Source organism: Protopterus annectens, chromosome 3.part1, assembly GCF_019279795.1.
Source record: "Protopterus annectens isolate FY-2018-M chromosome 3.part1, PAN1.0, whole genome shotgun sequence".
NCBI classification, from domain to species: domain Eukaryota; kingdom Metazoa; phylum Chordata; order Ceratodontiformes; family Protopteridae; genus Protopterus; species Protopterus annectens.
The window spans coordinates 1,233,027,391-1,233,047,228 of NC_056732.1; the positions used below are offsets into that span (position 1 = coordinate 1,233,027,391).

Genomic DNA, 19,838 nt, shown 5'->3' on the forward strand with positions numbered 1-19,838 from the left:
GGCTGGCTTAAAATTAAACCATACATATATTTTCCATACCTGCTTCTAAGTTTATAAAAGCTGATATTTTTAACATTGTTAAAATATTTCTGACTTTTTGTTACCAAGGATCGCTTGTGTGCGACAAATAAAGGCTTATTGGAGCATTACCTGGGTTTCATAATTTTTGGAAATTATTGTGACTGAGCTCATCAGCAAAGTTTAATGACCATTAGTTTCTCTATTTTTTTATTTTTTTCTTAACACTTGTGGTGGTGAGGTTGGAACTATACAGATTCCTGTGCTTTTAATGCACTGGATTCTGACACCAGTACGTCTGCTTAGCCTCATGTTTCCTTGGACATATGATGTATGTGTAAGGCACCCATAAACTTTGGTATTCTGACTGAACATCCAGTCTTTGACAGAATATGCTTCAAACAGCTATATGCTACTCCAGCAGTGGTCTATTCAAATGTCTTCTGCTATGTTAAGCTTACTTATATAACTTTACTTTTTAAATATACTGTTATAGTGAATCATGTGCTACTTTTTTCAGTATGAATAAATGTATAGCAGGTAGTCAGGGGCCTTGTCTCAAAAACAAAACTGAAAATCTGGAGCCTGTGTCTTCTTAGGCAGTCAGGTTTCATAGGAAGAGACAGTGTATTGCTGGAGTGATTGGGGTCTACTAAATGTCCCTAATGTAAATATTAACCACATGTTATGATTAGTAAATATATAGAAGTAAAGTTAGTTATTTACTGTTTCAGTGGCATTTTACAGCTTTTCTTTCCTTCAGCAAGTCTTCCTTTATTTTTCTTTCTGTTTTTTTTTCTGCTCCTTTTATACTATTGTTAGGCAAAAATAAATAGATGGTGGACCCGATACTGACTGATAACCTTTTGAAAGTGCAATAAATATGGGCTTTCTGTGGAGAATATGACATCTCTCAGATGCCTGGTACTCTTTATCAGTTTTTTTAATTTAACTCTTCTCAGGAGAAGTGAAACATCCTCGGTGTGCTATGTGTCTGTGACGAATGATGAAGCATAAGGAGATGTAAAGTTAATCCACCTATTTCTTTTCTTCTTGTGATGTTCTGGTTTGAGCTCTAGTCATAAAAATATCTCTGTTCATGTTTATTTTGCAGATTATGACATGAGTATATTACATTATGTTGTATTTGATTCTCTGAATCCATCTTTTATTGCAGTTTTTTATTCTAACAAAAACTATACATTTTTTGCATCTGGGGAGGTGTCACTCATAGGAATACTTAAAGAATAAACAAACTCGGACTAGCCGAAACCAAAAAAAGATGAGAACACCACAGTAAAGTTGTCAAGGCTGCTGCTTCAAACACCACAAAGCCGAATACTTCTTTAGCGCTTTCTTCCACTTTTAATATAAAACGTGAACTTCATCAGAAAAACGGGAACTCTCCCATGTTCCCGTTTTATACATGCTTAACAGGAAATGATGTAACAAAATATAACTTTAAAATACCATTTAAATATCATTTTATAAACATAAAATTATTTATAAATACTTGTCACTCAACAAAGTATATATTATATTATTTCTAAATGACATAATATGTAACATATTTGTTAATGAAGAAATGATTTCCAAATAAAAATATTCTAGCTTAGATAGAATTTGCTGAAATATATATATATAGAAAAAAATATATATATTTATATATACACACTGTATAATTATATATCTACACAAATATACAATAAATTTAATGAGGTCTAAAATGACCATCCCTCAGTTATGGTGTAAAATATAGTATATGTATATTATATATTTATGTATTGTAATTGTTTTCTAGTGACTGAATTACAATGTGTGAAATCAATCAATACTATTAACCTTATTTGGATGTTGAATATTACAAATGAATTATAAATAATGACATAAGTCATCATTATAAAGGAAATTATAATACCTAAAAAAGAACCTAATACTTTGGATGAGTGAACAAACACTTAAAGTGTGCCCACGAATTATCTACAAAAATGGTAAATTCAAACATTATACCAAAATTAACACACCTATCAAATATAGATATAAAAATACCCAATAAAACTAATCTATTTGTTTACTAAAAAACACTTAATGTTAACCATTTCATTTAGACCTGGGGACATATCAGCCCCTAATATTAACTGCCATATTGTTTCCTTCTGTTCTAGTCTATTATTGACATCTCCTTTTAACAAACCTTTTTCTACCCAATCCAATACAAAAAATTCAAACTTTTTAAAGTCTACACATAATTGTGCATGTTTTGCCAAAGAATTATTACCATCTTTATTTTTAATTGCCAAGTTGTGTTCATAAATTCTACGTTTCAATACTCTAGTGGTTTTACCAATATAATAACTGTCGCACGTCACACATGATGCAATTATACACCACGTGATCACTATTACAGTTAAAATACTTATTTGCCCAAATGGTCTTATTTATATGTTTTATGGTCACAAAGGAAGTATTACTGGTGTAACGACATTGTCTACAATCCTTACATGAGAATGTTCCTTTCTTGTTGCTTACCTCTCTTGCAATGATATCTTTATTATTAGACGTGTGTTCTAATATATATCTTATGTTAGTTACATTCTTGTAAGTAAACTTGGGTCTAATACCTAGACATGACATCAAGTCTTTATTTCCCAAGATGATCCTCCAGTTTTTTTCTACAATTTCTCTAATGTCTAATAACTCATTAGTTATAGGTAAAGGAAAAGCAGTATGAAACTCATGTATTTCATCTGTATCGATATCATGCAAGTTGTTTCTTACAATAATGTCAGTCATGTTGGCAGACAAAATTGGTTTTGCTACACCCTTTCTTAGTATATTAACTTCTCTTTCTAAACCTTTTAACCAATTATTTTTGTAACCTCTCTCTATAAATAAATTTTTCAACTGTAATATTTCTTCTAAATACACATCATCTTCTGATGTTAACCTACTTAACCTTATCATTTGCCCTTTTATAACATTTTTCTTCATATGTGAAGGGTGCAAACTGTCTTTATGAAGATATTGGTTTGTAAAACAAGGTTTCCTAAATATCCTACTTTGTAATTTGCTGTTTTTAATATCAAAGTATAATGTGATGTCTAGAAAATTAATCTCTTTACCATAACCACTTATTTTAAAGTGTAGGAAACCTGTTGTTTTATTTAGATCTTCCACCATTTTTTCAAATTCAGCCTTTTCACCCTTCCAAACAAAAAACAAATCATCTATGTATTTTACATAGAGTAGGGCTTTACTAAAGTGTGGATGAATTTTAAGATGTTCCTGTTCCCAACTGGACATGACGATATTAGCAAATGCTGGTGCAACTCTAGCACCCATCGCCACCCCAGATGTCTGTTTGTAGTGTATTTTGTTAAATGTGAAAAAGTTATTATTTAATACTATTTCCATTAGGGAACATATAGTATTTATTTTGGAACCACTAAGAGATGTATTAGATGCCAAATATGTCCTCATACTTTCTACACCTTCCTCTTGATCTATTGATGTGTATAAACTTTTGACATCCAAAGTAGCAAAATGAACTTGATCCTGTACAAAATTTTGTTTAGCTAATATTTCTAACAAGTGCCACGAATCTCTCAAAAAGTATTCTGCTTTTTGAGCTATCAAATTTAAGATGTTATCAAGCCAAATAGAAATATTTTCTGTTTTTGATCTTTTTGCTGACACTATTGGTCGAAATGTTAAGTCTTCTGTACCATATTGCAGTTTGGGTATTCCAAAAAAATTACCCATTTTTGGCTGTTCTATTAACATGAAATCATAATCATCCTTATTCAATTCTTCTTGACAAAACATGTCAAAAAGAGAAGTACTAACTTTTCTATAACAGCTTAGGATGAAATTCAGACTAACCTTACTATAGTTATTTGTATCATTCAACAGTAAGTTGATAGGGGCGGCCACGGTGGTGCAGTGGTTAGCATTGCCGCCTCACAGCAAGAGGTTCTCCGGTTCGATCCTCGGCTGGGGTGCCTTCTCTCTTGAGTCTGTGTGTCTCCCTGTGGTGTGGTGGGTTTCCTCCGGTGCTCCGGTTTCCTCCCACATCCGGTGATCCGCTGTGGCGACCCCTAACCGGGAAAAAGCCGAAAGAAGAAGAAGAAGAACAGTAAGTTGATAGCCTTATTGTAATCATCTGTATTCATCACCACAATTTTTATACCCTTATCTGCTTTCATAACCCTTATATTTTGAGATTTAGACAAATTTTCCAAAGCTCCACGTTCCAAATGTGTCAAATTATCTTGCACATCCGTTTTTGTGATCTGTCTGAATTCTCTTTCACACATCTTTTGGAACACTTGAAGTGTATTCACTAATGGGGGGTTGTAAACACTAGGTTTTCTTAGTGTTCTATCTTGGGTGGAATGTGCTATATCAACATCCTGCATGATATATTTCAAATTTAACTTACGCAGGAATAATCTAAATTCCACCAACAATTTACCAATTTGTACCTTATTAGATGGGATGAAATTAAAACCTTTTTTCAAAACCTTACAACATGATTCAGAAAGGTAAATGTCACTTAAATTTACAATAGACAAAGAATAGTCATTGTTTTCCGGAACAGTCATCACCACTTGTGTTTGTTCTTATTCTTAATTCATTTGTAATATTCAACATCCAAATAAGGTTAATAGTATTGATTGATTTCACACATCGTAATTCAGTCACTAGAAAACAAATACAATACATAAATATATAATATATATATACTATATTTTACACCATAACTGAGGGATGGTCATTTTAGACCTCATCAAATTTATTGTATATGTGTGTAGATATATAATTATACAGTGTATATATCAATATATATATATTTTTTTCTATATATATATATTTTAGCAAATTCTATCTAAGCTAGAATATTTTTATTTGGAAATCATTTCTTCATTAACAAATATGTTATATATTATGTCATTTAGAAATAATATAATATATACTTTGTTGAGTGACAAGTATTTATAAATAATTTTATGTTTATAAAATGATATTTAAATGGTATTTTAAAGTTATATTTTGTTACATCATTTCCTGTTAAGCATGTATAAAACGGGAACATGGGAGAGTTCCCGTTTTTCTGATGAAGTTCACGTTTTATATTAAAAGTGGAAGAAAGGTGGTGTTTGAAGCAGCAGCCTTGACAACTTTACTGTGGTGTTCTCATCTTTTTTTGGTTTCGGCTAGTCCGAGTTTGTTTATTCTTTGTGTTTTCAAACAGTTCAGTTGGACGGTTGTTTGTAATGGATGGCCACGGAACCACTCTCCCAAGATATCCTATTGGATTTATCCATTCACAGCTGATGGAGCCATGATGTGCAAGCAGTCCAAGGAGCCTGAACAGGAATTAATCGACACCATTACTAACATTGTTAGAAATTGCTTGAAAGGTGAAGCTAATATAACAGAAAAAAAGCATTCGGTGGAGTCGGGATCAATTGCTTTACAAGGTAACTCTAAACTTCTGTGAGGAAATAAAAGTAAATTCACGGGCAATGTATGGGGCTATGTGTGCTCGGAAATAGATAATCCATTTAAGGACATTCGTGAAGTGCCAGTTTTTAACGCTGTAAATAATGAAGATAACAACAACGTACAAGCATGTAAAAAATCAATTTTCACTCTAGAGAAAATGGTCATTAAGCACGCGATTTTACGTTTAGAGATACAATACTTAACATAGTGTATCTCACGTAACATAGTGCCTCAAGGTTTGAGAACAGCTAAGTTCCCAAACTGTGTCACCCCTGGAGATGAACTTTGTACTATGTTGATTAAATTATACAACGAAGCGGGAATAGCTATGATGCGTATTTTAGTAAAGCACTACGAAAATGAACTGAATGAATTAATTGAAGAAATTAAGGTCATAGATGAGAACATTAAACAGTACAGTTGTTTTTCACAATTTCTGCCTTTGTATAACAGTATAGAGGCAAAAACTGATAGACAAAGGGCTACAGTGATTTTAAGAAAGCAGAACAAAATGCGAAGGGACATTTATGCATATAGTACTAATGAAGCTTACATCAGCACTTTTGGTCAAGAGAAAACTGTAAATACTAACAATAAAAATGATAGGGAAGTCAATTTGATTTCTACACATTCCAGGTCTGAAGATGGAAGAGAAGCTTCAAATGATAATTGTTTACTTTTAAATTCTACTACAGGCACTAGTGACACTGTTACAGAGGCCAAAAGTGTTGAAAATAACCATGCTAAAAGAAATACTAACGATTCAAACAATACTGCTTCTACTAGTTTTGCGGAGGTTGTCAGTGCTAATAATAAACAAAGGACTGCTTCTTTTCGGGTGGATGGGGTACAACCCAAGAGGACTACCAAGTGGTTCAATTCCACACAATACAAAGGCAAATACAAAGGGAAGAACAAACACAAGTGGTGATGACTGTTCCGGAAAACAATGACTATTCTTTGTCTATTGTAAATTTAAGTGACATTTACCTTTCTGAATCATGTTGTAAGGTTTTGAAAAAAGGTTTTAATTTCATCCCATCAAATAAGGTACAAATTGGTAAATTGTTGGTGGAATTTAGATTATTCCTGCGTAAGTTAAATTTGAAATATATCATGCAGGATGTTGATATAGCACATTCCACCCAAGATAGAACACTAAGAAAACCTAGTGTTTACAACCCCCCCATTAGTGAATACACTTCAAGTGTTCCAAAAGATGTGTGAAAGAGAATTCAGACAGATCACAAAAACGGATGTGCAAGATAATTTGACACATTTGGAACGTGGAGTTTTGGAAAATTTGTCTAAATCTCAAAATATAAGGGTTATGAAAGCAGATAAGGGGGAAAAATTGTGGTGATGAATACAGATGATTACAATAAGGCTATCAACTTAATGTTGAATGATACAAATAACTATAGTAAGGTTAGTCTGAATTTCATCCTAAGCTGTTATAGAAAAGTTAGTACTTCTCTTTTTGACATGTTTTGTCAAGAAGAATTGAATAAGGATGATTATGATTTCATGTTTATAGAACAGCCAAAAATGGGTATTTTTTTTGGAATACCCAAACTGCAATATGGTACAGAAGACTTAACATTTCGACCAATAGTGTCAGCAAAAAGATCAAAAACAGAAAATATTTCTATTTGGCTTGATAACATCTTAAATTTGATAGCTCAAAAAGCAGAATACTTTTTGAGAGATTCGTGGCACTTGTTAGAAATATTAGCTAAACAAAATTTTGTACAGGATCAAGTTCATTTTGCTACTTTGGATGTCAAAAGTTTATACACATCAATAGATCAAGAGGAAGGTGTAGAAAGTATGAGGACATATTTGGCATCTAATACATCTCTTAGTGGTTCCAAAATAAATACTATATGTTCCCTAATGGAAATAGTATTAAATAATAACTTTTTCACATTTAACAAAATACACTACAAACAGACATCTGGGGTGTCGATGGGTGCTAGAGTTGCACCAGTATTTGCTAATATCGTCATGTCCAGTTGGGAACAGGAACATCTTAAAATTCATCCACACTTTAGTAAAGCCCTACTCTATGTAAGATACATAGATGATTTGTTTTTTGTTTGGAAGGGTGAAAAGGCTGAATTTGAAAAAATGGTGGAAGATCTAAATAAAACAACAGGTTTCCTACACTTTAAAATAAGTGGTTATGGTAAAGAGATTAATTTTCTAGACATCACATTATACTTTGATATAAAAAACAGCAAATTACAAAGTAGGATATTTAGGAAACCTTGTTTTACAAACCAATATCTTCATAAAGACAGTTTGCACCCTTCACATATGAAGAAAAATGTTATAAAAGGGCAAATGATAAGGTTAAGTAGGTTAACATCAGAAGATGATGTGTATTTAGAAGAAATATTACAGTTGAAAAATTTATTTATAGAGAGAGGTTACAAAAATAATTGGTTAAAAGGTTTAGAAAGAGAAGTTAATATACTAAGAAAGGGTGTAGCAAAACCAATTTTGTCTGCCAACATGACTGACATTATTGTAAGAAACAACTTGCATGATATCGATACAGATGAAATACATGAGTTTCATACTGCTTTTCCTTTACCTATAACTAATGAGTTATCAGACATTAGAGAAATTGTAGAAAAAAACTGGAGGATCATCTTGGGAAATAAAGACTTGATGTCATGTCTAGGTATTAGACCCAAGTTTACTTACAAGAATGTAACTAACATAAGATATATATTAGAACACATGTCTAATAATAAAGATATCATTGCAAGAGAGGTAAGCAACAAGAAAGGAACATTCTCATGTAAGGATTGTAGACAATGTCGTTACACCAGTAATACTTCCTTTGTGACCATAAAACATATAAATAAGACCATTTGGGCAAATAAGTATTTTAACTGTAATAGTGATCACGTGGTGTATATTGCATCATGTGTGACGTGCGACAGTTATTATATTGGTAAAACCACTAGAGTATTGAAACATAGAATTTATGAACACAACTTGGCAATTAAAAATAAAGATGGTAATAATTCTTTGGCAAAACATGCACAATTATGTGTAGACTTTAAAAAGTTTGAATTTTTTTGTATTGGATTGGGTAGAAAAAGGTTTGTTAAAAGGAGATGTCAATAATAGACTAGAACAGAAGGAAACAATATGGCAGTTAATATTAGGGGCTGATATGTCCCCAGGTCTAAATGTAATGGTTAACATTAAGTGTTTTTTAGTAAACAAATAGATTAGTTTTAGTGGGTATTTTTATATCTATATTTGATAGGTGTGTTAATTTTGGTATAATGTTTGAATTTACCATTTTTGTAGATAATTCGTGGGCACACTTTGAGTGTTTGTTCACTCATCCAAAGTATTAGGTTCTTTTTTAGGCATTATAATTTCCTTTATAATGATGACTTATGTCATTATTCATAATTCATTTGTAATATTCAACATCCAAATAAGGTTAATAGTATTGATTGATTTCACACATCGTAATTCAGTCACTAGAAAACAAATACAATGCATAAATATATAATATATATATATATATATATATATACTATATTTTACACCATAACTGAGGGATGGTCATTTTAGACCTCATCAAATTTATTGTATATGTGTGTAGATATATAATTATACAGTGTATATATCAATATATATATATATTTTTCTATATATATATATATATTAGCAAATTCTATCTAAGCTAGAATATTTTTATTTGGAAATCATTTCTTCATTAACAAATATGTTATATATTATGTCATTTAGAAATAATATAATATATACTTTGTTGAGTGACAAGTATTTATAAATAATTTTATGTTTATAAAATGATATTTAAATGGTATTTTAAAGTTATATTTTGTTACATCATTTCCTGTTAAGCATGTATAAAATGGGAACATGGGAGAGTTCCCGTTTTTCTGATGAAGTTCACGTTTTATATTAAAAGTGGAAGAAAGCGCTAAAGAAGTATTCGGCTTTGTGGTGTTTGAAGCAGCAGCCTTGACAACTTTACTGTGGTGTTCTCATCTTTTTTCATAGGAATACTTATGACTAAATGCAGGGAATTAAGCAGTGCCTAGCTACTGTAATGCTAAGAGCACAAAAAAATGCAGATGATATATGCATTACATTTATAGTGAAGTTGTATAGATAAAAATAATTAAAATAATTGCATTTTTCTATATTGTTGAAACTTTAGCACATATTTGATGTTTATATACACAATTTTAAATAAATAAAAAATATTACTGATTCTTGAATAAAATAATTTTGTATTTTGTATTTCTTATACTTTATTTTTATCTTGCCTTACAGGCTTGCCTAGATAGAAATCCAGAAGCTTTTCAGCCTAAAATTGGAAAGGGACGAATTGGTGATATAAAACCTAGACACAGCAAGGGCTGCAACTGCAAAAGGTCTGGCTGTTTAAAAAATTACTGTGAGTGTTATGAGGTAAGTGTTCATTTGACTTTGTTTTTCAGAATGATCAACATGATTAATTATAGAGTCAATTTATTAGGCTTCCTAGAAGCAGAGTCCCTCCCTGACCTTCTTCAAAGTCAGTCTGGATCATGGATGGGAAACTGTAAATTCACACCTGGGATCCCATATTAATCTGTAAAAATCTAAAAATACCAAGGTATAGGCACAAACCCATGCCTTCCACCTGCCCCTAGTGGAGATATACCAGTTAAGTCAGGTTGTATTGGCTAGGCTTGTAAAGGATCATGAGCTGTTAGCCTAGTAATCTTCTACGAACCTATGAAGAGACTCAGAGCTACTGGTTGCATGAGATTTTTCAGTTAGAATATTTTGCACACTCTGATTGTTTATACTTGTAGAAAATACATTTTAGGTATGGACACTGTATTAAGTCAGGGCCAAAGCCTGATTTATTTTGAGTTCCAGAATTGTACTTCACTGCATTTAGACTCATATATGCAGGCTACTCAACTCTGAAATTGAATAATAAAGCTGGAGATGAACATGATAGCCAAAGTGTCTGTTTTTGGCTCATCCTATGTCCATTTTCAGTTCTTGGATAAAATTGAAATCCTTTCTAGCAAGTCTATAAGTTTAATACTATACATCAAAACTTTGCAGGGAAGACATTGCAGTACATGATTTACATGAAACAAAACTTTGCTACCATTTCCCCTTTTCAGCCATGTTAAGACCTTGATTGTCCTTTACTTTTTGATATGTGATGAAATACTTTAAAACAGTTTTATCAGAATTATCAGTACCTGATATATATTTCATATAAACAATTGAAACATATCAGCAGATCAAGTAACATTTATCAAAATGATATTTAAATATAAGCTGTACGTGTGTAATATTCATAGTATAATCCTACAGCGAAAGTACACTTTCACACAGTTGTTTATCATTGCATGCTTATCTCTAATTTTCAGGGTCTGGATTACATTTTTTCAGAAGTACCTCCAAATAACATGTTCTTACTCAGCAGTTCCAAGAAACTTCTTAAATACTCCCATCAGTATTTGAAAGTAATACACCGGTACAAAAATAATCCCACACAGCTGACTGGTCTGGGTAGCAGTCAGATGATGCTGCAGGGTACATGGTAAGGGATCAAAGCTGATAATTTGGGTTTCAAAAGGGTGAACATAGACTATTGACTGCACACATTGTTGAAAATGAATAGTTCTAATCTCAGAAGATCAAATAATGAAAAATAAACAGAATTGTCAAATGATTTGCAAGTGACCAATCCCCCTACACCAACACAAGCCCACTACTCAATATAATGTCACTCCAAATTTGCACATACTCAAGGAATATAAAAAGTCATGTGCCTGTTATGAAAACAGTATTTCACTTCTTCCAAGGCAGTATAGCTTCAGAGTGAGAAGTGTGTGTGTGTGTGTGTGTGTGTGTGTGTGTGTGTGTGTGTGTGTGTGTGTGTGTGTGTATGTATGTGGTGGGAAAGGGGCAACCCCTTCTTGCATAAGAAGTCTGGTGGGGCTTGTCTTCCGCAAATGAAATAGTAAGCATTGTTGACAATTGAAGTGAAGCTTGCCTTTTAGACTAATGGAGGTCAATTTAGTTGTATTCATAGGTTCATAGGTAAGTACTAGGCTAGCAGCCATTGTGGGCCATTTTAATCCTAGCCAGTTTCCATTTTTGTGCTTCACTCTGAGCTCTGCAGTTGCTGCTTGCCACCGAGAGTTTGCCTCCTACAGCCTCCACATGCAGTCCTGGCTGTGTGTTAGTACACATGGCCAACACATGCTCACAGGATGGTGTTCCATGTGTACAGAACCTAATGTTTCTCTAGCTGTTGCACCTAAGTGGTGAGCCAAAGCTGCCTCCTTTCTCCCCAGAATGGGCAAGCTGACAGTGGCTGCACACTTCCATTTCCATCAGTCACCTGTGCCATTAATATAACTTGGGTGGCCTGTGATGTAGCCTGTGCTTTGTCTCCTCTATGCCATCAAAACTCATTATCTATGGATCTTCTTAGACGAGAGTCACTGTAACAGTATGTTGAAACATTTGGATTAATCCCACCTTATCTGTATCAGCTACCAACCAAAAACTGCAAAAGCAGTGGCTTCTTCCTTCCTTGTAGGTACCAGCAAAGATTTTATGCTGAAATATGCTAACAAAGACATGTTTGTGTGGTGCCCTTATATATACCAAATTGGTGTAGATCTTCATTTCTTTTTACCATTCTATGTATCAGACATCTCCCAACTCACCGGTAAAATAAATAACTGTAAAATTCTGTCTTTTGAAAGCTTTTAGTGGCCTTTTTATCACCTTACTGTGGTTATTTTTATCCTTCATTCATAGTACGGTGACCAAATGAGGTTGGCACTTCTGTTCTGCTGACTCCCGATGACATAATAAGGAATAATTTGTCTTGTGACTGAAACAGTCATCTAAATGCCACATAACCTAAACTGTGCAATTCTCATGCAGCATGCACTTAATTGTTTTGCAAAGAATGCAGGTACAATTATAAATGTTTTCTTATCTTATACAAAACTAGTAACATTTATCAGATATCTTTTATCATTTCTTCCCATGTAATAAATAAATCTATGTTGTCCCCCAATAAGATAAAAGAAGAAAATAAATCACATATACCCACAACAGCTATTTACATAAACAGATCAGGTATCTATTTATCTTCTTTGTATTTTCTTTTCTATCCAACAAATATCAAACATCCCTTATAACATAAATACCTAAACATTTATTTATCTTATTGCAGGGCAGTCAGGCTAATGAGTTAAGAGATCACTGTATGCCAGAATTTGGTAAATATCATTATTTATTGCTTAGTCCTATAAAGATCATTTATCTTTCAAAATGTTGTGTCTCTGATCCTTTACATTTCTCATTTCCATACATTTAATCTCCATGAGCATTTCTGACCCCACATACTAACATATTTTCTTTTGATTTCCACTTTGTTGCTATAGCTTTCTTAGCTACTATTAAAATCAGAAACAATGCTTTCATCTCTTTAGCACATTCTGTTTTGCATAAGCACATTTTATTTTGCATAAAATAAATCCAGTAAAATATCAAAAACAGGTGTTCAAGATAAACCAAAACTAAGAACAAGTACAACAGAACATCCAGATTAACACACACTGTCTCACAAAGCAGTTTTTAATTTGAATGCTTTCATCCTAAATCTAAGGACTTCTTCAGAAATACATCACTGGAAAAAACACATCAATAAATATGAAGTGTAACTAAAACAGGGTCGTGGCCAAAAAGTCAATGAGCCAGTTTATTGGCTCTCATCCTTAAAATAGGAACTATGTATATTTGTTCATTAAGACCTGGTGGAGTTTCACTATTTAAAGGAAGCTACCAGAACAATTCCCTGAATAGCAGAACAGTCATCCAGTCACTTCCTTTTCTAAAGTAAGAAAGTGAATGTATTTATTAAAATTGCTACAACATATAGAATACTTAAATAATGCATTTTTCACATCCCCCTTGCAAATGTTTAAATAATGTTCATAATTTCTTTTCTGTTGGGGATGATCAGTTTTTCCAACCTACTTCCTATTTATTTATGAGTTATTTCCTGTGGTATATTTTTGAAGAAGTTCTTACCTCTGGGATGAAAGTGTTCAAATTAAAAGCTACTTTGTGACACAGGTTGTGTGAATATTGGTGTTCTACGTTCTGTTTTGCACTGACTCAATCAAAATGTCTCAAGGAGAGATTAAATTGCTTTCCAAATATATGATTAAGCATATTACTCAGTTCTTGCTTATAATGTGTCAACCAAAAAGATTCTCAAAAAGCATGTTCTCATGTGCCCCTCTCTAAGCCATCACAATGCTAACAGTTACTCCTTATACCCTGGAACATTTCTATAAGTCTTACGAGGGTATAAACATATTTGTGTCAACATTTTCACATAAACGTTATAAACTTTCTTGACTTAGCTGCATTTCTAGGGATGAGTATTAATTTCCTACTACAAGACTGTTTTAATTTTACACTATGATGTGCTTTCAGACCTAGTATTGCCTTATATGCTCTGCTTATAGCTTTGTTAATCATATCTGTTCTTGCGTCACTAATAAAGTCTGCTGCAAGTGGCTTAATGCAACTTTCTTCCACTGTTTTGATATCTTCCTTCAATTCTAACATAAGACTTATACGTATTAATTAATCCATCTCCTGCAATCCAAAAATCTAAGTATCTTCCATTTAATGATTTCATCTACTTTCAACATCTGCTCCCAGCATCATGGCTGTTTATTACTTTTTTTTCCATATTGCTACTAGACTGTCCTTAATTGTTTTATTATTTTTCAGTGTAGTATATTCTATAGATGTAATTCATTTTTTCCACAGTCAAACTTCTTTTATATCATATATCTGTTTAATAGTTTTATAAACGCTGAGAGAAGAAGGGAGCCACTTTTGAGATTTTAAGTATTTTTTCTCTGTTTATTTGCTAAGTTTTTCTGCATAGCTGCCTAGCTTGAGCATTTTCTGGCTTGTTAAACTTGATTTCTGTATTAGTAGCTGTATTTAGAGCACAACCAAAAGCTGTTTGCTGAATTTCCTGTTTGCACTTAATTTTAAATCGTTTTTTTCTTAAAACTTGCATATTTTCTGTCCTTGACCTAGCACTCTTGTGTGGGGTCATTTACTGCACTATTATAACTTGATATTACTTGTGAACCTGTGCTATCTCTGTAAAAAACAAAAACAAAAAAAAAATCTTTCTTTTTTCCCACTTTTCTGAGAGTTAAAAAAGTTCAGTTACAGGCTTGCTGTTCCTGAACTGTTTGAAAGTTTCTGTGAGGCCATTTTTGCTTGGGCTGAGGAAGGGTCTCTCTGTTGATCAGTGGCAGTGACTAACATTGAGCAGCTTCCCTGCCCCCCGTAGAGTTGGTTACTGACTTGAAACTGTAGTTTTATTGGCCACTAGGGGTCATTTCCATAACTCCTTCATCTTCCTCTCTTAAAACCTAGTTGCCTCGTGGTTTGGGCATCTTTTCAGGCTTGTTGGCTGTTGGTGAAGCACCTCCAAGAGGAAAAATGCTGAGAGTAGAAGAGAGCCACTTTTGAGATTTTAAGTATTTTTCTCTGTTTATTTGCTAAGTTTTTCTGCATACCTGCCTAGCTTGCATTTTCTGGCTTGTTAAACTTGATTTCTGTATTAGTAGCTGTATTTAGAGCACAACCAAAAGCTGTTTGCTGAATTTCCTGTTTGCACTTAATTTTAAATCGTTTTTTTCTTAAAACTTGCATGTTTTCTGTCCTTGACCTAGCACTCTTGTGTGGGGTCATTTACTGCACTGTTATAACTTGATATTACTTGTGAACCTCTGCTATCTCTGTAAAAACAAAACAAAAAAAAATCTTTCTTTTTCCCACTTTTCTGAGAGTTAAAAAGTTCAGTTACAGGCTTGCTGTTCCTGAACTGTTTGAAAGTTTCTGTGAGGCCATTTTTGCTTGGGCTGAAGGAGGGTCTCTCTGTTGATCAGTGGCAGTGACTAACATTGAGCAGCTTCCCTGCCCCCCGTAGAGGTGGTTACTGACTTGAAACTGTAGTTTTATTTTCCCTTTTGGGTCTATTCCTGCTTCTTTCCAGCCCCTGCTATCAAGCACGCTTTAACGTGCTTTAGCACGATTTAGCGCGGAGTTGCCACTAGAGCAGCATCGGGCAGCGCCGGTTAAACAAGGTTAAACTCTTTCTGGCTCCAGAAAGTCTGTTCTTCAATTTTTCCCTTAGAACTGCTCTGTTAGGAACCTAAACAGTTTACACCTACACTAAAAAGTGCAGCACTTGTTCCAAATAGCTTTTTCTTCTCAAAAAGCTCAGCACTTGTCTTATAAGCATATCCCTTGTCTTATAAGCATTTTCTTTGCAGGTCAAGCACTCCTATATTATACAAATCTCTCACTAGCAAAACCCCCCAGGAGTGCCCATGTCCCTGCTAAGCCCACTACTTTTCTGTCTCATACCAACTCATAATTCTTTCTAGCATGTCGAAGGGTCAGATGCTGGCGTCCTCTCCTGCCCAGTTGGTGAATCTGGGAATTCTGAGACAATGTTACAATTGCCTCATGTACACGGACAACCCTCTCCTCCTCCCACGTAACACTAACACTTGTGAGAGATGCAGCTATTTAGCCAGACTGGAGGCTGAGCTCTCTCAACTCAGGACTGGCAAGACCAGGCAGGAGGAGAAGGCAACTACACACACCACAATACCAGTCTCACATAACTCAACCACACCACTGAATCAAACACATAAACACACTAAGACATACTCGGAGGCTCTGAGTAAAAATTTACCTAAACAGCAGAGGCCTCCAAAGCAGACAACCAAGCAACTGCAAACTCAATACACCACACAAACAACACATAAACAACAAAATCAGTGTGCAAAGCAGTCACTGCCCTTAAGGCCAAATACAACACCAAACATACTTGTCATAGGTGACTCCATAGTCAGACACACTGACGTCCCGCTCACCAGACTGAGTAAGGAGAAGGTCACAGTAAGCTGCCTGTCGGGCGCTAGAATCCGCCACATAACACAAGCACTCAGGTCTCTCAACAGCAGGTACAAGTATGACTCAGTCATTGTCCACGCTGGTGTCAACGACCTGAGACGTACCTCCTTGGACTACATGAAAAGAGACATTGAGGAGCTCTCTGATTATGTAGCCCAGGCAGGTATGACCCTGACCTTGAGCAGTATCCTACCTTCACCTAGAATGATGCCACAATACAGTGATAAGATGATCAGCTTTAATAATTGGCTTAAATTCTGGTGTCATTCAAAGGGGATCCAATGTCTGTCTGCCTGGGATGACATGCTGGACAAGCCACGCTGCTTCGCAAGGGACGGCTTGCACCTGTCACCCCTAGGCTTCCGGATATTGGCAAAGGCTCTTGCCACCCCCATAGTGCCTTTTAGGCAAGGCTCAAATTCTAAACCTACCACCCTAGAACACAAAAAGTAAAAACTAAGGGTAATGCTGCTCAATGCCAGAAGTCTCAATCTCAAGATGCACGCACTCGAGGCCCTTCTCAGTATGGAGAACATCGATGTCTGTGCTGTGACAGAAACCTGGTTCAAGGCTCCTGCGAGCACCCCAGCACTATCAGGTTTCACCTCATATCATGCGTTCCGGCCCCAAAATCCGGACAACACCAAGAAAGGAGGGGGGGTGTCCATATTCATAAAGGACACCCACACCTCAAGGTTGGTGGCAACGCACGATGCATCGGAGACCATCCAGGTGCAATTAACCATAGGCAAGACTGCTCTGCAATTTGTAGCATGTTACAGGCCACCCTCTCAAACTCAGGAACCTCACATGGCCTTCCTGAAAACAATGGGGATAAATGTATCTCCAAACACCATCATACTAGGTGACTTCAACTACCCTAATATAGACTGGGAACACTACTCAAGCCCAAACACTCTAGCCCAAAGGTTCCTGGAGTTCATAAACTCAAATGCCATGGAACAACTAGTCACCATCCCCACAAGAGGAGAAAACATACTTGATCTCATCATCACGAACATGGGATCACAATGTTCAACACCGGAAGTATACCCCTCACTGGTGAGATCAGATCATAAACTAATCTCGCTGGAGGTCCTCATCCCGCCCCCACCTGAAATAAAAAAGACCACAGTGAAAAACTTCTGAAAAGCCGACATAACACTTCTAAAAACTAGTGTGGTCTCCTTTAAGGCCCCTGAGCCAGTGAAAAACATTACTCAAACCGCTGAATCACTTACAAATGCCTTCTACCAGCACCTACAGGACTGCATGGATCAGGCAATCCCAAACAAAACTAAGACTCTTTGTACCAAAGGCAAGCGTCCAGTCTGGTGGACCCCAGCCATAAACAAGCTCTACAACAAAAGGAGGAAGCTACTACAAGATAGAGCAAAATCCTTGAAAGGTAAGACACCTTTGATCATTATAAGTAAAAAACTAAGAGCTCTCATAAAATCATCCAAGGCAAATTTTGAGAGAAAAATCGCCAAGGACTCAAAAGACAATCATAAGGCCTTCTTTAGCTATGTTAGAAACCTAGGAGGAAACTCCCAGATATGCTCAGAATTAGTTCAAAATGATGTGAAGATTACTGAACCTACACACATTGCCAACATACTGGCTGACAGGTTCAGTGCAAACTCCCCCCCCCCAAAAGGAGAGATATCTATACCAGAGGATTGTAGCCCCCAAACATCTCCAACGCCCAGGTGAGAACTGCTCTCTCCAAAACAAAAAATACAGCATCCATGGGACCGGATGGTGTCCCCGGCTGTGTGCTCCACGAACTCAATGAGGAATTAAACCCGCAGTTAGGACAGCTGTTTAATCTTAGCCTCACCTCAGGATACGTACCCAAGGAGTGGCGCACGGCGACTGTGGTCCCACTTCACAAGGGCGGTGCCTCCACTGACCCTGGAAATTACCATCCCATTAGCTTGACAAGCCTTATCTGCAAAGCCATGGAGAGGATCATAATGGAACTCATAAATAAAGACATAGGGAACTTGCAGACTTTGGATCCAACCCAGTTTGGCTTTGTCAAAGGCAGATCATGCCTTTTAAACTTGGTTGACTTTTTCGAGACAGTCACCAAGGCCATTGATGAGGGAAAGGCAGTCCATACAGCCTACCTTGACCTGGCAAAGGCCTTCGACACAATACCCCACTCAGGTATCATCGAAAAACTCATCAGCTTGAATGTAAACCCATACATCACAAGATGGGTTGCAAACTAGCTAAGTGACAGAACCCACAGGGTCAGAGTTGCTGGAGCCATGTCAGACTCAAAGCCTGTCACAAGGGCTCAGTCCTGGGTCCACTCTTGTTCGGCATCTACTTTTCTGAAGTACAAGCAAACACAGGAGGGTTATGGCTGACAAAGTTTGCAGATGACTGCAAACTGGGCGCCATAGTCGAAAACACATCTGACACAGATATCCTTCAGAAGGGCCTCACAGAAATGGATAACTGGTGCCAGAGCCATGGCCTAAAGTTAAATGCCAAGAAATGCATAGTCATACCCTTCGGGAAAAACAAGGTTACCCCTAGCTACCATATAGGTGGCAATCCACTGAGCACAGAAGAAGTCATCAGGGATCTGGGGACCCAGGTTGACAGTAGCCTTTCGTTTGACACTCATGTTGCTAAAGTAGTTAGGAAAACCTTCTACATTGCCCACCTGATCATGAAGGGATTCACATCTAGATCAAGGGAGGTGATCGTCCCCCTGTACTCATCACTCATTAGACCTATGATTGAGTACAATGCCCCATTCGGAATGTATCTGACCCGACACCTGCAGCAGCTGGAAAGGCCCCAAAAGTTCCTCACCAAAAGGATAAAGGGTCTCAAAAATATGTCTTATGCTGCCCGACTGAAAGAACTCCAGCTCTGTTCAGTCTCATACCACTTGCTCAGAGGTGACCTGTGCCTGACATATAAGGCCATGTCAAACCCTGATTTCATGAATATGCTTCACCTCAAAAAATCTAGATCCCTCAGAACCACAAGGGCGGGAGACTTAAACCTTGACACGGTTATTAATAGAACGTGCTGGAGGGACAGATTCATCACCCAGAGACTCCCTATGCTGTGGAACAAAATCCCGGTACATGTGAGGCAGAGCACCTCGCTGGCCTTGTTCAAGAGGAATCTTGACCAGTGGATGGGGGATCGCAGATATACCCCAGGGATTACTTCAGTGTCACTGCTTGACAGAGGCACAGCAAAATAATAGGCATAGTTTTATTCAA

The 19,838-nt window shown here is 35.9% G+C and overlaps 1 protein-coding gene across 1 annotated transcript in view; it reads left to right on the plus strand.

Annotated features, from left to right (window-relative positions):
• The window catches only part of LOC122797764 (protein lin-54 homolog), an 881,007-nt gene that overhangs the window by 641,812 nt on the left and 219,357 nt on the right, over window positions 1–19,838 (plus strand). Inside the window, exon 6 of the mRNA XM_044066286.1 lies at window positions 9,859–9,996. Within this exon, the coding sequence (XP_043922221.1) occupies window positions 9,859–9,996 (138 nt within the window). The remainder of the gene's footprint in view (window positions 1–9,858; window positions 9,997–19,838) is intronic.